This window comes from Agelaius tricolor, unplaced genomic scaffold (assembly GCF_023055355.1).
Source record: "Agelaius tricolor isolate 1412-34295 unplaced genomic scaffold, bAgeTri1.0.p SCAF_23, whole genome shotgun sequence".
NCBI lineage: Eukaryota > Metazoa > Chordata > Aves > Passeriformes > Icteridae > Agelaius > Agelaius tricolor.
The window spans coordinates 5,605,270-5,624,036 of record NW_027269283.1 but is presented as its reverse complement, the minus strand read 5'-3'; the positions used below and the strand labels follow the sequence as shown (position 1 = coordinate 5,624,036).

The window sequence follows — 18,767 nt, the reverse complement described above, 5'->3', positions numbered from 1 at the left end:
CACATCCATCTGCTGCTGTTCCTCAGGTGACAGCCCAGCAAAGATCTGGGTGCCCACTGGGCCCCTGCACCCCAGAGCTGCCTCATTTGGCTGTGGCTGGGCTGATGCCCAGCAGCACGTGGGGCCAGGGTGTCCCACCAGAGCCCTGCTCAGGAGCCAGCAGAGCCACAGAGCTGCTCCCACACAGCCTTTGGGTCCCCCAGAGGATCAGGCTGCTGGTCAGCAGGGCCAGCTGGTGGGGGATTGCAGTGGGTCACAGCTCAAGCCCAAAGGGACCCATCACAGGGTGACTGTGGCAGCAGGAGCTTGGAGGAACATCAATCCTGGGGACACAGGGTGACAGGAACAGGCACAGAGAGAGAGGGAGCACGGGGAGGAGTACACATGGAGCAGGACCTCTGCCTGTGTCTCCTGCTCTCTGCAGGACAGACTGCAAAGGGTGAGCCCAGGCTCCAGGGACAACAGCCTGGCAGCAGGACAGTTGCTGTGACATGCCCACAAGTGTGACAGGAAGAGGGAATTTGGGATTGTGGGACTCTTGGATATATTGTGTCATGATGAGGTTTTAATTTTTCTTTCACTAATATGCACATTGCAACTTGTAACAGAGCCATGAAAGCTGTGAGCCACGTTTTCCAAATGACAACCTGCTCTATGATGCTAAAATATAAAGTGTTTTTTTGTAAAACAGCAAGAGTTTTATATATGAGAAATGTACTGATTTACTGAAATAGGAGATGTGCAGGGTAGGAAGACAATGACACCTCCAGGTCCATATTTACTTAACAAAGGACCTGTATTCAAGTAACTCTCACTGGCAAACTCGCAGAGGTTGAGTGGCTGAAAATAAGGATACAACATAAAGAAGCCCTCTTTATCAGCAGAGAGAGCACATCAGGTGCTCCTTCAAAATTCCCAGGCAAAAATGAGAGTCTAAAAATCCATTTTGCAAAGCTGTCAGCTGGGGTAAATGGGGGCTGTTGTCACCTATGGGCAGCTCTGCAAAGTGCTGAGAGGCAGCACTCTAAACACAGGGCAGGACCTCAGTGCACTGTACCTGGTAGGTGCTGGGATGCAGATCTTAATTCCAGACATTGATAAGGCATCCAGTTCCTCTGCTGCTGTTGTTGTTGCTGCTGTTGCTTTGTTTTCAATAGCTGCAGTTAAACATTTAACCTTTACATTGATGGAATGACCCAAACATGTTTTTCCAGTCTGGCCAGCAGTGAGGCTGCCTCACAGTGAGCAGAGGGATGATTTTCCTTTCAGCCTGGCAAATCAGTGTGCTGGGTGCCTGGCAGACTTGCAGGTGTCCCTTGCTCAGAACACATGGAAGGGCCTCAAAGGTAAGGTACAAGCATTTCTCCACCCTGCCAGGTCTAACAAAGAGGTGGCACAAGCCTCTGTCCTCTTGGCAAGCAGAAGAAGAGCAGCTCACAATTTGGACACCATGCAGCTGTTCCAGCTAGGAGGTTGGCTGTGGCTGGTGCTGCCCCATGCCTGTGGCTCTGCCAGCAGCTGAGGCACCTATCCATCATGCTGGCATTTTGGATGGCACAGGAAGAGTTACAGGAAGGAGCAGCAGAGTAATGGTGAGTTAATATGGTCCCATGTTTTTTACTACTCTCAGAATATTAAATTGATCGCCTGGTACCAAAGGCCAGAAGTGTCACCTCTCAACAAGATGAAATCTATATAGCCTGTGGATAGGGGAAAGCCACAAGATTTATAAAGGCATCCATAAAATTAACATTTGAATGAGGATGTGGGAGAAGAGACCACGAGCTGCAGCATCAGGTCTGCAAGTCCCTGCCACCCCCGCATTCAGAGCCCAGCAGGCACTGCTGACTGCACCCTCCTGCCCCAGAGGGGCCCCATTGCCAGAAAGGGATTGCCAGGAAGCTTTTGGAGATGGCAGCACGTTGATAGTGCCATGGGGAGTAAGTGGCAAAGGGCAGGAACCAGCCCCATCCTGGGTCTCCTTGGGGAACCCCTTCCTGGCACTCACAGAGGCTCAGGCCCTCTCTCCCCCCGCAGCTTCCATGGCTCAGTGTGGGGACAAGCACCCTGCCAAGGCTCCATCCCCCTGCCCAGGTGTCCCTTGGCACAGCAGACACAGACACCCAGCATCCCAGCAGCTTTTGGGGTGCACAGCTGCTGACACAGGGGCTCATTCAATATTTCTGCTACACTGTCTGTAGAGCCAGGGGATGGGCACCTCTTTCTGCCCTTCCTCTGCACAGCAAAGAAAATACTCCAGTCCTGCCACAGAACTGTGGCCAGGGAGATGCTGGAGCACCTCTGCTCTGGAAACAGCCTGAGAGTTGAGTTTGTTCAGCCTGGACAAGAGAAGCTTCTGAGGAAGCCTTAGAGCCCCTTCCAGTGCCTAAAGGGGCTCTAAGAGAGATGAAAAGAACTTTGTATAAGGGTACGAAGTGATGGAATAAAGGGGAATGGCTTCCCAGTGACAGAGAGCAGGGTTGGATGGGATATAGGAAGAAATTTTTCCCTGTGAGGGAGGTGAGGCTCTGGGACAGGCTGTTTAGAGAGGCTGTGACTGCCCCATCCCTGGGAGTGCTCAAAGCCAGGGTGGACAGGGCTTGGAGAAACCTGGGACAGTGGAAGGTGTCCCTGCCCATGACAGGCTGCTGGAACAAGATAATCTTTAAGATCCCTTCCAACCCAAGCCATTTTAGAATTCTGTGATTCTATGACCCCATAGACCTGCTATCATCCCATAAGACAGTGCTTGGATGGGGCAGTCATATTTTCTGGAAAAATCCCCTTACCCAGGATACTTCTCCTGGGAAGCTGAGAAGCCTCAGAGGAAAAGGAAAACAATATTATCTCATTTGCTTCTCCTGTGTTTTGCTGCTTTGGAATGTGTTTGGAGACTATTTATCCAACAGGTGATTGTTTGATTGGTTACATGTGAATTGTTTTGACTTAATGACCAATCAGGGCCAAGCTGTGTCAGGACTCTGGAAGGAGTCAGGAGTTTTGATTAGTATCTTTCTAGCCTTCTGTCTGTATCCTGTCTGTATCCCTTAGTATAGTTTAATATAATACAGTATCACAAAATAATAAATTAGCCTTCTAAGAACATGGAGTCAGATTCATCATTCTTCCCTTTGTCTGGGAACCCTGCAAATACAAGACTTGGGGCCACACACTCACCCAGACTGGCCCATCCCACATTGCACAGCTTAGATTCCTGCCCGGGGCACCTTGGTGTGTGTCCCCAGGGGTGACAGTGTCCCCAGGGGTGGCAGTGTCCCAGGGGTGGCAGTGTCCCAGGGGTGACAATGTCCCAGGGGTGGCAGTGTCCCAGGGGTGGCAGTGTCCCAGGGGTGACAATGTCCCAGGGGTGGCAGTGTCCCAGGGTAACAGTGTCCCAGGGGTGACAATGTCCCAGGGGTGACAGTGTCCCAGGGGTGGCAGTGTCACTCACACCTGTCCTGACTTTGGGCTCACACCTGGCGCAATCGGGGCCGCTCCCGCTGCTGCCGGTGGCGTCACTGCCGTGCAATTAAAGGAATGAAATGTTTATACAGGAATAAATCTGTGCTAATGAGTGCATCCTGCCCTGACAGCCTCTGAAACACAGCAAGCAACACGGGAGAAGGTTCAAGTGTGCTCTGCCCCAGGCAGCAGCCAGGCCTGGGCATGGAGGTGGGCAGGGAAAGGGAAGCAAAGCCAGGCAGGTGCTGGTGGGGCACAGCAGCCACTGGTGCTTTGATTTCCATTTCTGACAAGGAGTCAGCAGGAAAGACCAATCCCATGTTGGGCTGGCTCAGGCTCAGGAGGTATTTGTGCTGTTTCCTTCTCTGGGAAGGGAACTGTCACCTTGCTCAAAGGTTTAGGAAGAGCAGAAGTGATTTGGATGATGGGGACACACTGCTTTGGGCCCTTCCACCCAGATGGCCTGTTCAAAACCTTTACTGCAGGTAGCAGCAGAAGCTGTGCAGGAGGAAATCTCCATACAGGTCATCCTTGCTCCCCTCCATCCCTCAGAAACACTGCACTAATCCCAGTCCTGCCTACCTGGGAAGGCATGGAGACACAGAATCCAATTAGCCTGAAATCCTGCTCTGGCTCCTGCACAGCATCTCCCTCTCTCTCTCAGAGCTGTGGAGCTGCAGAGATAAACAGTGCATTAGGATTCCAGTGGGGTCTGGCAGCAAGGATGGCTCTGGAAGTGCAGCACCAGTGAGAGACCCCTGCACCCTTCCCAAACACCTCCCTCCTCCTGTGCCTCACTCCTCAGCCTCCCTCAGCCTGCAGCACCTGAGCAAGGTGGGAGCTGAGGGCTCAGGCCAGAGCTGGCAGTGCCCAGGCTGTTGTACCCACCCCAGGGGCTCCATCTTTGCTGTGGGAGGTTGAGTGGCCTCCAGAGCCTCCTGGGGGTGGCCAAGGTGTCAGCAAGGCCAGTGCCAGGGCCCCTCTCCTTCCCAGGGCACCTCTGTGCCCAGAGGGCCCTTCAGAGCCAGCAGGACCCATGGCACCTTCACTCCCTTGTCCCTGCTCCAGCAGAGAGTGGCCCTGCACGCCTGGCTCTCCAGAATGATCCAGGGGGCAAAGCAGGTCCCAGTCCCACAGAGACAGTGGGAAAAGGGACTGAAAGAGCAAATCCTTCCCTGGGGAAGCCAAGCACAGCCTTTAGCCAGGGCCAAGCAGAGTGCAGGGGGTACCTGTTGCTGACTCTGTACCAGGCCCTGCAGTACCTGAGGCAAGGAGCCCTCTGGGCCTGATGCTGCCACTGCTGTGCTCACACTCCTGCTTGCACCCACTGTAAATTACCTGCTTTGCATTTTGCAGCAGCAACTTAACAGTATTAATTCATTGTGTTCTGTCTTTAACAAACACCATTATCATATCACCAGCCAGGATTATGCAAATCCTGCAGAAGGAATTATTTCTCTCCCCAAAGTCACCTTGATTTATCAGTTTTAACCCAAAATGAAATAGTAAGTTGCTTTGGACAAACTGTTAAAAACATGGTCACACATGACCACTCATGACACGTGGCCAGGAGTCTGTGATGGCCCCACAGGGCACCTGTGCCCATCTGGAGAGCCTTCACATGGGCAGGTGACACAGGGGGAGATCTGTGCTGGCCCCCGCTGAATGGACCTGGACCAAGAGCTGGGGAAACAACCCCCTTGCAGAATACACCTGGGACAGGCCCTGGGGCAGGGCTGAGGCTGTGAAGAAGTACAGAATCACAAAATCAATAAGGTTGGGAAAAACCTCCAACACCATCAAGTCCAACCTTTGGCCAAAAACCACCATATCAACTAAACCATGCCCACACTGAGTCACTGCCTGAGTGCTTCCAGGGATAGAGACTCCATCACTTCCCTGGGCAGCCCCTTCCAGTGCACATGGGGCTGGCAGCAAGGAAACTTTGCAAAATTGCATTAAGGGCTGTCCTGTGGCTGTCCCATCCTGGTCTGTCCCCATCCCTGTCCCTCCTTTGCAGGCCACCACTGCAGGCTGGGCCTGTGTCACACTAACAGACCAGTGTGTTCTCCCACACAGGGGTGGCTGCAGCTAGGGACCAACAAGCAGAGCTGCATTCCCCTCCAGGAATGGGCTCTGGAACAGGGCCCTCCAACTGCTTAAAGCCTTTGGCCATGATTTTCCTGCTGTAGGGATAAAGGCTCCCACCCCTCTCCTGATGCTGGACCTGACCCCAGCTGTGCCTCTGTGGCTGTGCTGAGAAGGCCCTGATGAAGGAGGAATGCTGAGGAGGATTCCATTGATATCAGAAGGCTAATTAATGACTTTATTATACTATATTATTCTGTACATCTAAAGTGAACCAAGCACTCAACCCTGCACACAACTGCACACAACTGCCCAGAATCTGTGACTGTCACCCAACAGTCCTGACACTCACACACACACCTGGCCCTGACAGGCCAAGGAAACAAATCACCATCACTGTGGGTAAACAATCTCCATGTTGCATTCTGCTTTGGCACAAACACAGGCACAGCAAATGAGATAAGAATATTCTTGGGAAGAATTATGCCTTGCTTTTCTCTGTGAAGAGAAATGTGGGGCTACATCCCTCAGCACAAGGAGGCACTTGTATGATTAAAGGCAACCTTTTCTCCATTATTTGTCAGCAGTTTGAGTCAGAGGGTGAGAACAGCACCTTAGCAAGAAGAGAGGACTTCTCCTCTTTCTCAGGGCAGATAGCAAGACTCTGCAACCTGAGCACAGCCTTTTCTTCCAAAGGGAGCCAGGCCTGTGGTGAGTGCTTTGCCCTGAGAAAAGCACTGCTTTATGTCTTCCAGCTCAGTGCAGAGGGGCTGTTCTGAGACAGAGATCTGCTGCAGATTCCATTAACTGTGGATGGTAGCTGTGTTAGAGTACAAAAAAAATTCCCCAATTAGTTCTAAATAATTTTTACTTTCAAACTCAATGTCTTCTGGCAGACAAAGAATCAAGGGCACCAACTGTGTGTTGGAGCAACATGATTGCAGCTTGGTGAATTGAAAAGCCATAGACAGGTGGACACTCAGCAGCTCTTGTGCCTATGGCTCACATTTAATTCTTACAGAGGATGGGAAATTCCTCAAAAAAACCCAAACATACTACGACAGAGACGAGGATGAAATTAGGCACTGGCAACCTATGGTAAAATACAGCTCAGTAAGAGATAATTATTCCCAAACCAAACAGTGGAAAAAAGACCTTTTAAGGAGTCCCTGCACTGTGCCTGGACATCACCACTGGCACCCCGGGCTGGGGCCTGCAGTTTGCCCCATGAGAAAAGGTTTGATCAGCTTTCAGTCTCACCCATCGTGGGCCAGAGGAGCACTGAGCCCCCAGGTTTTGTGGGGACAGAGCTGGGGACAGGCTGGCTGGTGGCTGTGGTGTGCAGAGACTGTGAGGAGGAGCTGGAAGAGCCTCCTTGGCCATCCCAGGACAGAGCCTGAGTGCTGGAGGCAGAGATGCCTCCTCCTGGCATGGCACAGACCAGGGCTCAGGCTGCCCACAGTCGTAAAATCACACTCATTCCTGCTCTGATGTGTTCAACATGATCCCTCCTGGATTTCTTATAGTTCCCTCATCTTCTCTGCCTCTCACCCATCCTGGACCCAGCTCCTCAGCACCAGCTCTTATTTCCAGCAGAGCCTGATGTCCTCTGATCATTTCACACCCTTCCCAGGCTGACCCAAACCAGGCTCAGCCAGGCCACCACGGCCCTTGCACGGTCAGAGGGAAGCTTGGAAAGAGGGACTACATCCTCCTGGCCCTGAGAATCCAAAGGGTGGCTCTTGCCAGTCCTGCCCACCTTGCAGCTGGGACATCCCTCTCCACAGCCACAGAGCCCCTCAGGGGCAGCCCCTGCTCTGCTGGGCATGGGGACAAGGCAGGCCAGAGGCTGGGAAGGTGGGTGCAAAGCTGGAGCACAGGAGGGATGCAATGGCACAGACCAAAACAGGGAAGGCAATTCAATTTTCAGAGGCTGTCCCACCAATTCAGCTCAGAGAGATGATAAGAAACCCATTTCCAGTGATAGGCACCCTAATCCCCAGCCATCCTGCATTTCCATTTTTGAGAGGCGCTGTTTCCAACAGGGAGGCATTTTCACATCTAGGTTTGCTAGAAGGGACAGCAATGGATTAAATACCAATTTTTCCAGCACTGATTAACTCCTTCTTTGCCTTCTCCTGCCACTTATGCAAGTGCTGGATCACAGGGCAGTGGAATGGCTGCTGTGCTGTGGCCCTGGAGCAGTTGCACAGAGCTGGAGGCCTCTCCAAGGCTCTTCCCAGTGGCCTGCAGTCTGAGGAGACAGGGAAGAGGAGAAGAACATGACATGCATCAGCAGTGCAGGCAGAGCAGCTCAGATCAGGAATTTATTATTGCTTAAGGCAGGACTCAGACTCAACTGAGGCACGAGTCATGCAGCTAAGTTTACATCCAGTGTCAAAACCATTAGACAGGTCCAAAGTGCTGCAAGACTGACTTAAAAGCACATTTGGAGGAGAATGGCCACTTAGAGAAAAAGGGAAGCAAACTATGCAGTGATGGCCATGTCTCTCACATGCCATTTTCACAGTTTCAGCATTGTGGTCCAGGTGCAGGCTCCAGGTTACTGGAGAGTAGAAAGACAACAGCAGCACAGATGCTGACTTCCAGCATCAAGCAGAACTTCTTCTGTCACTGGGGAGCCACTAATCCACAGCATTCCTAGGATGCCAGCACAGCCTTTCCCCATGTGCCTGCAGCCAGACCTGCATCTGTACCAGCTATCCCCGTCCTCCTCCTTGTCCCACTGCCCACACACTGCGCCAGGTTTCTCCATTTATCCCCATTTCCTGAGATCAGGCTCCTACCCACTCTCTGACGTGTCCTTCAGGGAGCTGATGGGCCCCAGGCTCCCAGTCCTGCTTCTACAGCACAGCTTTTTACCCTGGCATCCCACCCAGCAGCTCCCTCCCAGCCATGATAAAACTCCCACCACTACAGGGTGGGAACAACGCCTGAATGTTCTGACTTAGCCTCTGCAAAGCCCTCCTTTGACCCCAGCTATGAGCTGAGCAGTTCTGCTGGAATACCCAGACAGGTATTGCCTCATAACCCATGAGGTCTCTGTGCTGAGGCTGCAGGAGGGAGCCCTGACTGTAGTCAGAGCTCTCCCTTCACTCCCCATGGCTCCAGCACCAGCCACAGCTGTCCATTCATCAAGCACTGCACAAATGGAAATTTAAGGGCTCATGGCTCTATAACACAGAAAACTATTCCCTGTGCGTTTTTACGGCGCTGTAATTTATTGGATCAGAAATGATGAATGGCAGCAGGAGGGGGCAGGGCCAGCACACGGGGGAGAGCTGATGCACTGGAAAGCAGACAGAGAGAGGAGCAGCAGAGGGCAGGGAATGGGAAAGCCCCAGGGTTGCTGCTGCATGGGGCTGGGGGAACGCCACCGCCTAAAACACTGATTTGATTTCCTCCCCACCATTCAGGGCAGGATGTGCAGCAGAGGCTTCTGCAAGGAACATCCACATGAGGAAGAACAGAGCTGGGCTCTGTGCTCCTGGGAGGAGGCACAGCCTCGCTCTGCCCAGGCTGCCTTTGCTGGCAGCTTTGCAGGTTCAAGGCACAAGCAAGAAACGGAAAAAAGCTCCATCCCTGGGGAAAGAGGAGCACCTGGTGGAAAAACAGAGTGTAAACGTGAGCAGGACAGCTCCTCCCCCCTGTAATCTCCCAGCTCTGGAGTTTGAGCTGCATTCAGCAGTAATTGAAACCAGGCTCTTTAACACAGGTGCCAATTACTGCCTGTTAAAGCAAGGAGCACTGATAGATACAGCAATTACACAGCTCTGCAAGGCTGGAGAGCACAAAATGAGATGAAAGGGGCTCCTTATGCCACTGTAGGTGTTGTAGGACAGCCCTCTGCCCCAGCAAACCTCTTGCAGTGTTAGACTGGGCAGGCTCTTGCACACCTGCACCTTCACCCGAGTGAAGAGCCTGCCCTTGCCACAAAGAAGGGAACAATATCCTGGGCCAGGTAAAGAATTGCCAGCAGATCAAGGGAGCTGATTCCTGCCTTTAGGCAGCACTGCTGAGGCCACACCTGGAGTGCTGTGCCCAGAGCTGGGCTCATCACTACAAGACACACAGACATACTGCAGAGACAAGCAAAGGGCTACAAAGATTATGAAGGGCTTGGGAGCCCCTCACATCTGGGGAAAGGCTGACAGAACTGGGACTGCTGAGCCTGGAGAAGGCTCAGGGGGAAATCTGGCAATGTCAATAAATACCTGATGGAAGGGTGGAAAATGGATGGAGCCAGGCTCTGTTCAGTGGTGCCCAGAGACAGAGGCAATGGGCACAGACTGAAACAGGAGGTTCCCCCTGAACACCAGGAGCCACTTTTTTCCCTGAGGGTGGCTGAACACTGGCACAGGGTGCTCAGAAAGGTTGTGGCGTGTCCATCTTTGGAGATATTCAAAGCCATCAGGACACACTCCTGGGCAGCAGCTCTGGCTGGCTCTGCTTGAGCAAGAGCTCGGGCAAGATGACCCCCAATGTCCTTTCCAACCTGAACCGTGCTGTGATGGTGATCTCCAACCATCCATATTCTTTGCCATTTCTACACTTCTCTTGCCCAGTTGCCTTTCCCCCACCTCTCTGCTCTTCTTTGCCTTCCTGGGGGTGATGTGGCTGTGAGGAAGGAGGCTGATGCAGATGTACTGGGCCAATGATGGCAAAAGGACAATGGAAAGTGGAATTCCCTGAAAAATCCTGCAGAGATCCATGGCTGTGAACATCAAAATCTGCATACCCCAGCAAGGAGAAAAACCAAGAGTGCAGCAGCAGGGGCACCAGAGTCAGAGGCAGTTATTTACCACTGCAGAGACTGCAGAAGAATGTGAGCCCTTTAAAGCCCCAGGCTGGCAGTAACCAGCATTCCTCCCATCTACACCCTGAGCTCCCCCTTCCCCACCTCACAAGGCACCAACCACAAACCATGTAATTAATCCTACAGAGATATTCAGCTGCAATGAGAAACGAAGCACATCCTGAGGCATCCCTACTGCTGGCACCAGGCCCCACGTTGCTGCTCTGCCTTGCCACTCCTGCGTGTTTTGGAGACAGGCTTGCCTCCCCACAGCAAGCCCACTGGTGTTACAGACCTGGTTTGCTGGGCACAGGACCAGAGGAGTGCAGGAGGGTCTGCAGGGACACTTTCTCCTTGCCCTCAGGATGTTTACGGCACTGAAATTTTAGCAGGAAGCCAAGCATCTGTTCTTCAAATAAAGAGGTCTCCCAGGGGGATGTGTGGGGAGGCAGAATCATCACACATGTAAACACCTGGTCTTAGAGGCAGGAACAGAGTTTGAGGAAGGAGTGCAGCACTTCTGAGACTCATTCAGCTTTGCTTCCGCTGCTTAATGAGTTCAAACACCATCAATATTCAGGGGCAGCCCTCCCTTGCCAGGGTGGCTGTGGTGGTGAGGGGCTGGCACAGGCAGGGCAGCACAAACACAGCCCTGAGCCCTCCCCACAGCAGGGCTCATCCTCCTGTGCTGCTGCAGCACACGTGGCCCTGGCACTGCCCTGCTCCAGAGCTCTTGCAGGACATTCAGCCTTCACACACTTCCTCTGAGGAAGGGGACAGAGCCAAACTGTGCCACACAATGTTTGTCTGTGCTGAAAGCTGCTTCCCCTGTCCCCTAAAGTGGCCCCTGGCTTGGGGCTTGTCAGAAAATGGTCTGCACAAGCAGTGAGCTGCACCACTCCTGTCAGACAGCCACAGGGACCACACTGTGGCACCAAGAGACCTCCTAAAGGCAGGAGACAAAGCTCTGTGCCTGCACACACGGCCGGGGGCTCCCAGGTTTCCCACCCCAAGCCCACTGCCTCAATCCAAGCCTCAAACAGCTTCAGCAGCACCAAGAGGCCTCGGCTACCTCTGGCCAAGGCACTGCAAAGCCACACAGGGCTATTTCCAGAGGCAAACAGGATTTACTGGCACTCCCAGCTTCCAATACCATCCTGTCCATGCCTCCATCCTGCCTCCTCAATAGACTCCAGTCTTCTCCATGCCTACAGTCTGTACTTCAACACTCACTACAGGATTGTGCATTCTCATTTATTTTGTGCCATTGCTGCAGCACTCCTGGCTCCCTCCTCCAAGTCCTTCATCTTTGTGTCTTTTTCCATTTCCAGCATTTTCAATGCACAGTAGGGTTTTTTCCTTATATGAGAGGGTGGGCAAAGGTTCTTTCTCCTTTCATTAAATATTAGTGCTCGTTCAAGCACGATGGACAGTGTTCAGCAGAGCTGTGGTGCTGCTTTAACACTCTGCTGCACTGCCCTACACCAGCACAGTCCCACCCCACCCCTCCCAAGCCTGCCCACAACCCTGCCATGTTCCAGGAGCTCCAAGACAGAGCTGGAGTTGGGGGGCATCACCTCTGACTTTAAAAGGAAACAAGGCTGGAAGCAACAGACTACATGGTTCACAAGCAAGCACAATTGGATTTCATCTTCAAGCACCATATCTAGTGCAAATCCTGGCCTGAGAATGAAATTGCCTTTACCTTGGATTTACAGTGACATGAAATCTCAGTCTGGGAGTTACATAGCAGAAGAATTCCCAAGGTTCAGTTGTAGGAGAGTGGAAAGTGAAATGAAGGAGCAGCTGTGACATTGCTGAACCCAGTTCATGGGCAGGAAGTGCCACTGCCCCACATCAAGCACAGAGTATTTGGGGCTTGCAGCTCACAGCTATTGGCAGGGCAAACAGGGTGAATCCTGCTGGAAGCATCCCCAGTTATTGGGATGTACAGCTAGGGCCAGAGCAAGTCATTCTCAGCTCCAGACATTCTCCTTGATGCACAGAAGCCCTTGGTCTGCCAGGCTGTGTGGACGTGCTGGTTCAGCAGCTTTACATGAGGAAGCTGCACCACCTGCTGTCTGCTGTGAAGCCAGTTACCAGAACGTGATCAAAGATGATCACTAATAACTAAAGTTTTCTTCAGAACCAGTTTTTTACAGGACATGCTCTTGATTAAAGTCATCAAGAAAGACTTCATATCTGAAAACTAAGAAGCAAGATAACAAAAGAACTGTTTAGTCAAAATGGCTCAGGCTCTCAAACAGAATATGAGAAGTTCACTTTAATACCCAGCTCCTGCCAGGAGAAAGACTGTACTGTTATCCCTTTGGGAAACTCTGTCAAGGTATTTCTACTCTAAAAACTACAAAAGCTAGCACTGAACAAAACTTTGAAAGATGTGGAAATTCTGCCATGCAAAAAACCAGCCACCTGGCCAACACCACTTGAGGCTTAGCAGCAAGGAAAATGACATCTTAAATGCTGATATTCCCCCTTCCTGGAGTGCAGCACTACCTGATCCAATCAAATTGGACAAAGAGATAAGATTCTTACAAAAAGCCACACTGCTAGAAGTTCACTTAGGATATGGTGCATTAAGGCAGAGCAGTCAGTAAGTTCTCTTGGCTGGCATAAATATGAGAGGCTGCAGAACATCTCCCTAATTCTAGAGATCAGTGATAGCTGGGCAAATGTTTTGTGTGCCAGGCCTTATGGATATGCAGTAGGAAGGTCAGTGGAGGACTAAAAGGAAAGGAGCTGAGAAGACAAATGACCTCTGCTTGATGAAGCATAGGTACAGAATGTACAGACAAAAGCAAATCAGAAAAAGAGTTTATTTAAAAAACAAAAAATCCCCCCCTCAAAACCACACATACTTGCTCATAAGCTTATTGCTCAAGTTAGATCTCCTGTGACACTGCTCATTCTCCTCTTGGCCTGTAGCACCAGAAGTACTCTTGCATCCCTGTCTTCACTCCAACCTACATCATCTGGAAATGTTCATCATTTTCAACTGGTCCCAAATACCAGCATTTAATTCTCTCCTTACTATGCACACAGAACATGGAGGTCCCCAGGAAGGGGGTCCTCGCTGGGACAACTCCAGGGATTTATTCAGTCATGTGATCCCACCAGGATGGGAATTCTGAACTTGCAGAAACATAAAAAAAAAGGGGAAGGTGTATCTACCTTCTCCTTTGAAGTCAAAACCTAAACAGCAGTAAAATCATCCCTGAACCACTCAGCCTGCAGTCCAGACATTTCCATGTTCATTCTACAGCTCATGGTCTACATTCTCAGTAAACAGCCTTCAGGATCCCCTGATGGACTTTTTACAGCTTTTCCCTGTCTCACCTTGCCATTCTACACCCACTGAACCAGGGCTTGTCTTCCAAGCTCCTGTGGAAGGGATGTTGCCTTTTCTTGTGCAGCATCTACAGATCCACACTGTAGCAAAGCAGCAGAATTCTCTCCCGGGGCCCTGGCTCTGCTTTGGGAGGTCACAGAGACTTCTGGACCTTCCTCCTGGATAGCTGTCAGGCAGGTTAGGTAAGAACAGAGCAGGTGGCTTTGTGCTTCATGTTCAGTCAGTGCTGCTGTGGGGTTTCAACAACCTCCTCCTCTTCCTCAGCCTGCTCGGGGTGGCGCAGCAGCAGCTGCAGGTCAGGGTCAGAGCTGGCCTCTTTGTGTGGCTCCAGTGCTTTGTCACCTGCATGCACACAGCCCATTTAGTGACAAACCTGCTGGATTCCCACCAAACCTGGTGCTGCCAAGGTGCTGGAACCAGGCACAGCTCCTAGTGAAGCAATGAGAAAGCTTCCGGAGAAAGAGAAAGGGACTTAAAACAATCACCTTTGGAATTCATGGCTTTGAGAACAATGTGGAGGGAGATTCCCAACAGGCAGACAGCAAAGCCCAGCCAGTTCAAGAGACTGAGGCGGTCTCCCAGTAAATGTGTGGCCAGGAATAAAATGCAGATTTCCTGTGGAAATAAAAAAAACATGACAAGTGGCAGGGCAGGACCTGAGGAGATATGCATGATACATTTTTCAGCTGAAGCCTAGATCAAGATGTCAGGCTGCTAAATTTCTATCAGCACATTCTTTCATGCACGCAGAGTTCTAAAAACAGTTTCTAGAAACAAACAACCTGTCAAACCAGGATGTGGGATTTTAAGTCATCTGACTGCATAGCTCAGTTACAGAGGAATTCTTCAACTTCTGGATCAGAGAGATTTCATATATCACAGTTCAGCTCAAAAGTATGTGTGCTGCACTCCTCTGGGGAGGATGTGCCAAACTAGGCTACAGAGATGGCTCAAGCCAGTGGTTTGGTCATATGCAGGTCTGATGCAAGAGCTTGCCCTCCTCTCTTCCACACCATCTGCTGTTCACAAGGGCACTGGGTTTTAATCTAGCCCACATTCCAATAAACTTTGATCATTAATGGTATTTTTTATAGAACAGCCACTAGTCTCTGACCCTTTGCTGTCGGGGACCAAGAGACTTCACTGCAAGGTAAAGAATCAAGCTCCTGTGCAAGGAGAAAAAAAATAACAAGCAAAAATTTCTAAGTATCTAAGCAAGCTCCCAGCACATAAAGCCCAACAGGGATGACTCAGTACTTGCCTTCACCTTATTCACAGGAATCATGCCTTACCTTAAAAATGCCAGCAATGGAAAGGGTGAGGCTAGACGTTCTGGAAACCAAGAGGAACTCAGAAAAGCCTAGACCAAAGGCAAGAATTCCACCCAAGAACAGCTTCCCTACCAGAGAGAACAGCATTCCTGCTTCATGGAAACGGAAGAGCTTCTCTGATATGGACAAAGGAAGGCCTAGGAAGAAGACAATGAGTAGCAGAATACCATTCCCAGCTCCCAGGATTCCTCTTAATAAGACTGATGGGGTGGGCTGCTCACATTCCAGTATGAGGAGGATGTGGAGCCAGTTCTTCCCAGCCCTTACTTCCACAAGTGTGGCAGGCTACTACTTCTATGCACTCTTTAACGTTCTGCCAACATAAGGTAAATCCAGGTCTCTAACTACTTTGCAGAGTTGATAGCTGTTCACTTATCTAAGTGAATTATCTCCAACAACAAACTGCTAAGCAATCTCCCAACCACTTTACAAAGCTCTCGCTGCTTTCTCTAATGAACTCACGCACCCTCAAACACCGCAAAGAGTGGGAGGAGCCCCAGGAACATGAGCGGCTGCAGGTGAAACATGATATCAATGGGATTCTGGAGACCTGAAAGAGGAGAATCAATAACAGAGCAGGCAGCAACATGCCAGGGAATAACAAAGGTCCCAGAGCTTTTATTAGCACCATTCCTAGACATATACCTTATTTGTGATGCCCACACCTGTACTGCTGAAGACACCCAGCCACCTTCATTACCCAACAACAGATATTCTGTGCCCAAGGTTTCAAACACCTCCCTGAGATGTTTTGTTTCTGTAGCAATTCTTATTCCCCTTATTCTCCTTATTCCCCTCCCTGTCACCAGCACCACCGCCCCCTCCTGGCACCCCACATACCCAGTTCAGCCTTCTGCATCAGGATCTGTGTGAGAGTCCAGCGAATGCCCCCCAGGAAAGAGGCACAGAGCACCAGCACAAACCCCTGTGCATTGAACTGTGTGGACTTGTAGGTGAACATGAAGAGTCCCCCAGCAATGAGCAGAACCACCAGCAGCAACGTCACCCTCTGCAGGAGAGCAAACACAACGGGGACAGGCACCTCCTTCCTTCCAGATTCACCCACATAACTGCATCATTCCTCTGCTCACATGTTTCTTGTGCATGCACTGCCTGTTTCCCTGGGTCTGACCTCCCTCCCTACAGCATTGTGTGGGACTCTTACCATTTCCTCCAGCTTGAAGAGCAGTGAAAAAAGCAGGATGAAGAGAATGGCAGAGGATTTGGTCATCGTGTAGCTGTAAGGACCAAAATACACTGTCAGATTCCTTCAATGTAGCTCTTCCCATCAAAGCACTATTAGGAACCATCACCCGTTCCTACACTGCCACCAGCAAGCTATCACAGACCCTGCATGCTGACCCCACCAACCAAACACTGTCCAAGGAACAGACCCTGGCAAAGCCCTCTCCAAACCCCACCAGAGGCTCCCTGGGAACGAGGTGTTTGTACTCACAGGGAGACAGTGACATACAGGAAGCTCCAGTTACTCAGCCCAATATCCAAGGAAGTTGACAGAGCTAAAGAATCAATGAAAAAGTCCTGAAATTAACCAAACCCTGTGACATGAAACAAACCCACCACAAAACCCTGCTTCATGGCCACAGACAGCAGAGCAGACCCAGGGGAAAAAATAAGCTTTCCTCAAGTTAGTTCTTCAGAACGAACATAACTCAGATATTCTCAGCTCTTCATGTTTCTGTCCTGTTCCCTGTGACTCAAGTTGGGCTCAGCATTGCACTCGCTCAACATGCATTACAAAAAAGCCAGAAATAACTTTTGCCCTCCCTGTGACTGAAAGTGATTGCAGATTTGCATAAAGTCTTTCTTGACTGTGTCAGAACATAACTTGTAAGTCTGATGGCCACTGCAAGAAACCTGAAAAAGCAACAATTATCTGCACACAACTTTAACCCTGGTGCAGCTTTTGGTACAGTCTATTCTCCCTTCTGTGTAAGTTTCCTACCACAGGAAACAGTGTTACTGATCCAAGGGCAGGCCATGCTGAAAGGTCAAATTGCTGCAGATGTGGAGAAAGCTTTTTTCAAGAAACCATGGGGCACATTATGTAAGGTACTGCAAACCTTGCCAGAGATCATAGACCAGATGCTGTTCTGTGGGAGCCAATATAACACAGCCAAAGAACTGCAGAAGTAGTTACAGTTCTGTGCTCCAAGCAGGAGCTTCACTCCTTGGTCTCAGATAGTTCTGTGTGCCATGAATGATGAATTCTCTACCAAGCTCCACCCTGAGAAAGATGCAACACACGGCTTGATACCAGCGTTGAAGAGAAAATGTTACTTGCAGACACAACTCATCAAGGCACTGCAGAAGGTTCTCTGTGCGGGCGATTCCTTCAGAAAGATTCATTCTGTGTGGCCTCTCCCTATCCTTATACATCTCTGTGATGAGCAGTGAAGGTGGCATGTCTCAGGCTGAACCTTCAGGTAGCATCTACACCTGCCCTACACCTGGTAGGAAGCACAGGGGCCGGAGCAATGGCTGGAGCCCACAGCTCACCCTGTCCCAGGGGATTGGCCCCAACCACCCTAGGCAAAGGGCAAAGGGCTCTGGAAGCAGCCAGAGTGCCACAGGCACCTCTGAGCATTCTCACAGAGTCAGTGAATATGCTGAGTTGGAAGGGACCCACCAGGATTATTGAGTCCAACTCCTGGCCCTGCACAGGACACCCCAGGAATCCCACCCTGTGCCTGAGAGTGTTGTCCAAACACGTCTTGGACTCAGTCTTGGTGCCATGACCACTCCCCTGGGGAGCCTGTTCTAGTGCTCAACCACCTTCTGGGTGAAAACCTTTCCCTAATATCCAACCTAAACCTCCCCTGATTCACCTTTATGTTTTCTTGTATCCTGTCACTGGTTATGAGAGTGAAGAGGAGATCAGTGCCTGCCCCTCTGCTTCCTCTCGTGAGGATGCTGAAGACCACGATAAGGTTTCCCCTAAGTCTGCACTTCTCCATACCGAACACACCTAAGTGACCTCAGCCGCTCCTCACAAGGCTTCCCCTCCACTCCATCATCATCCTCGTGGCTCTCCTCTGGATGCTCTCCAACATCTTTCATATATTGTCGTGCCCCAGTCCTGTGTCCCGCTCCCGCTCCGCCGCCCCTCTCCCGTGCCCGGCCGTACCTGCGGGGGCGGCCCGGCGGAGGCAGTCGGCCCAGGACAGCGCTGCCCGCGGCCGCCCGGAGCGGCAGCGCTCCAGGGCGCGGGCGAGCGCCGCGAGAGCGAAGATGAGCAGCAGGTGCAGCAGCGTGACCAGCAGCGGGAACGGGAAGCTCTGCGGGACCGACAGCCGCTGTCACCGCCGCCGCCCTCCCGCCGCCGCCGCCCCGCACCGCCCCGCCACCCCGCACCTTCATCAGCCACTTGTTGTAGAAGGTGATGCCGATGGAGAAGCCGTAGTAGAGCAGCACCAGCGGCGCCGCCAGCGCCGCCCGCCCCAGGGCCGCGCCGCCCGCCCCCGCCGCCATGCGCCCGGCAGCGCCTGGGGAGCCAGGAGGGACCGGGGATGGGCACGGGGGACGCGGTGACGGGGCCGCGGCAGGACAGGGCAGGGCAGGGCAGGACAGGGCAGGACAGGGCAGGGCAGGGCACGGGGGCCGCGATGCTGAGCGGGCCGTGGCGGCGGGGGAAGCGGGGCCGGCGGTGACGTTGGCCGGCGGGGCGGGGGAACGAGCG

General features: G+C 51.7%; 1 protein-coding gene across 2 annotated transcripts; it reads right to left on the bottom strand.

The window, feature by feature from the left end:
- Positions 1-13,189: 13,189 nt before the first annotated feature.
- Positions 13,190-18,691, bottom strand: SLC35C2 (solute carrier family 35 member C2). Of its 2 annotated transcripts, none has more exons than XM_071446838.1 (9): positions 18,443-18,691; positions 18,216-18,366; positions 16,524-16,587; positions 16,233-16,305; positions 15,908-16,076; positions 15,534-15,617; positions 15,029-15,204; positions 14,222-14,351; positions 13,190-14,078 (listed from the first exon to the last, which is right to left on the bottom strand). In XM_071446838.1, the coding sequence occupies exons 1-9, from the start codon at positions 18,557-18,559 to the stop codon at positions 13,957-13,959; spliced, it is 1,086 nt and encodes a 361-aa protein (XP_071302939.1). In that variant the 5' UTR covers positions 18,560-18,691; the 3' UTR covers positions 13,190-13,956. The 2 variants fall into 2 exon arrangements, with proteins under 2 accessions (XP_071302939.1, XP_071302940.1); XM_071446839.1 differs by having other exon boundaries at positions 15,140-15,204.
- Between the last annotated feature and the right edge of the window lie 76 nt (positions 18,692-18,767).

Excerpts from the sequence above, each read along its gene's own strand:
- SLC35C2 (XM_071446838.1), bottom strand. The coding sequence starts at position 18,559 with ATGGCGGCGGGGGCGGGCGGCGCGGCCCTGGGGCGGGCGGCGCTGGCG. Across the intron at positions 15,205-15,533 it reads ACTCTTTGCGGTGTTTGAGG|GCCTTCCTTTGTCCATATCA; the intron begins GTGCGTGAGTTC and ends TCTTCTTCCTAG. Across the intron at positions 14,079-14,221 it reads CAAAGCCATGAATTCCAAAG|GTGACAAAGCACTGGAGCCA; the intron begins GTGATTGTTTTA and ends GTGTGCATGCAG.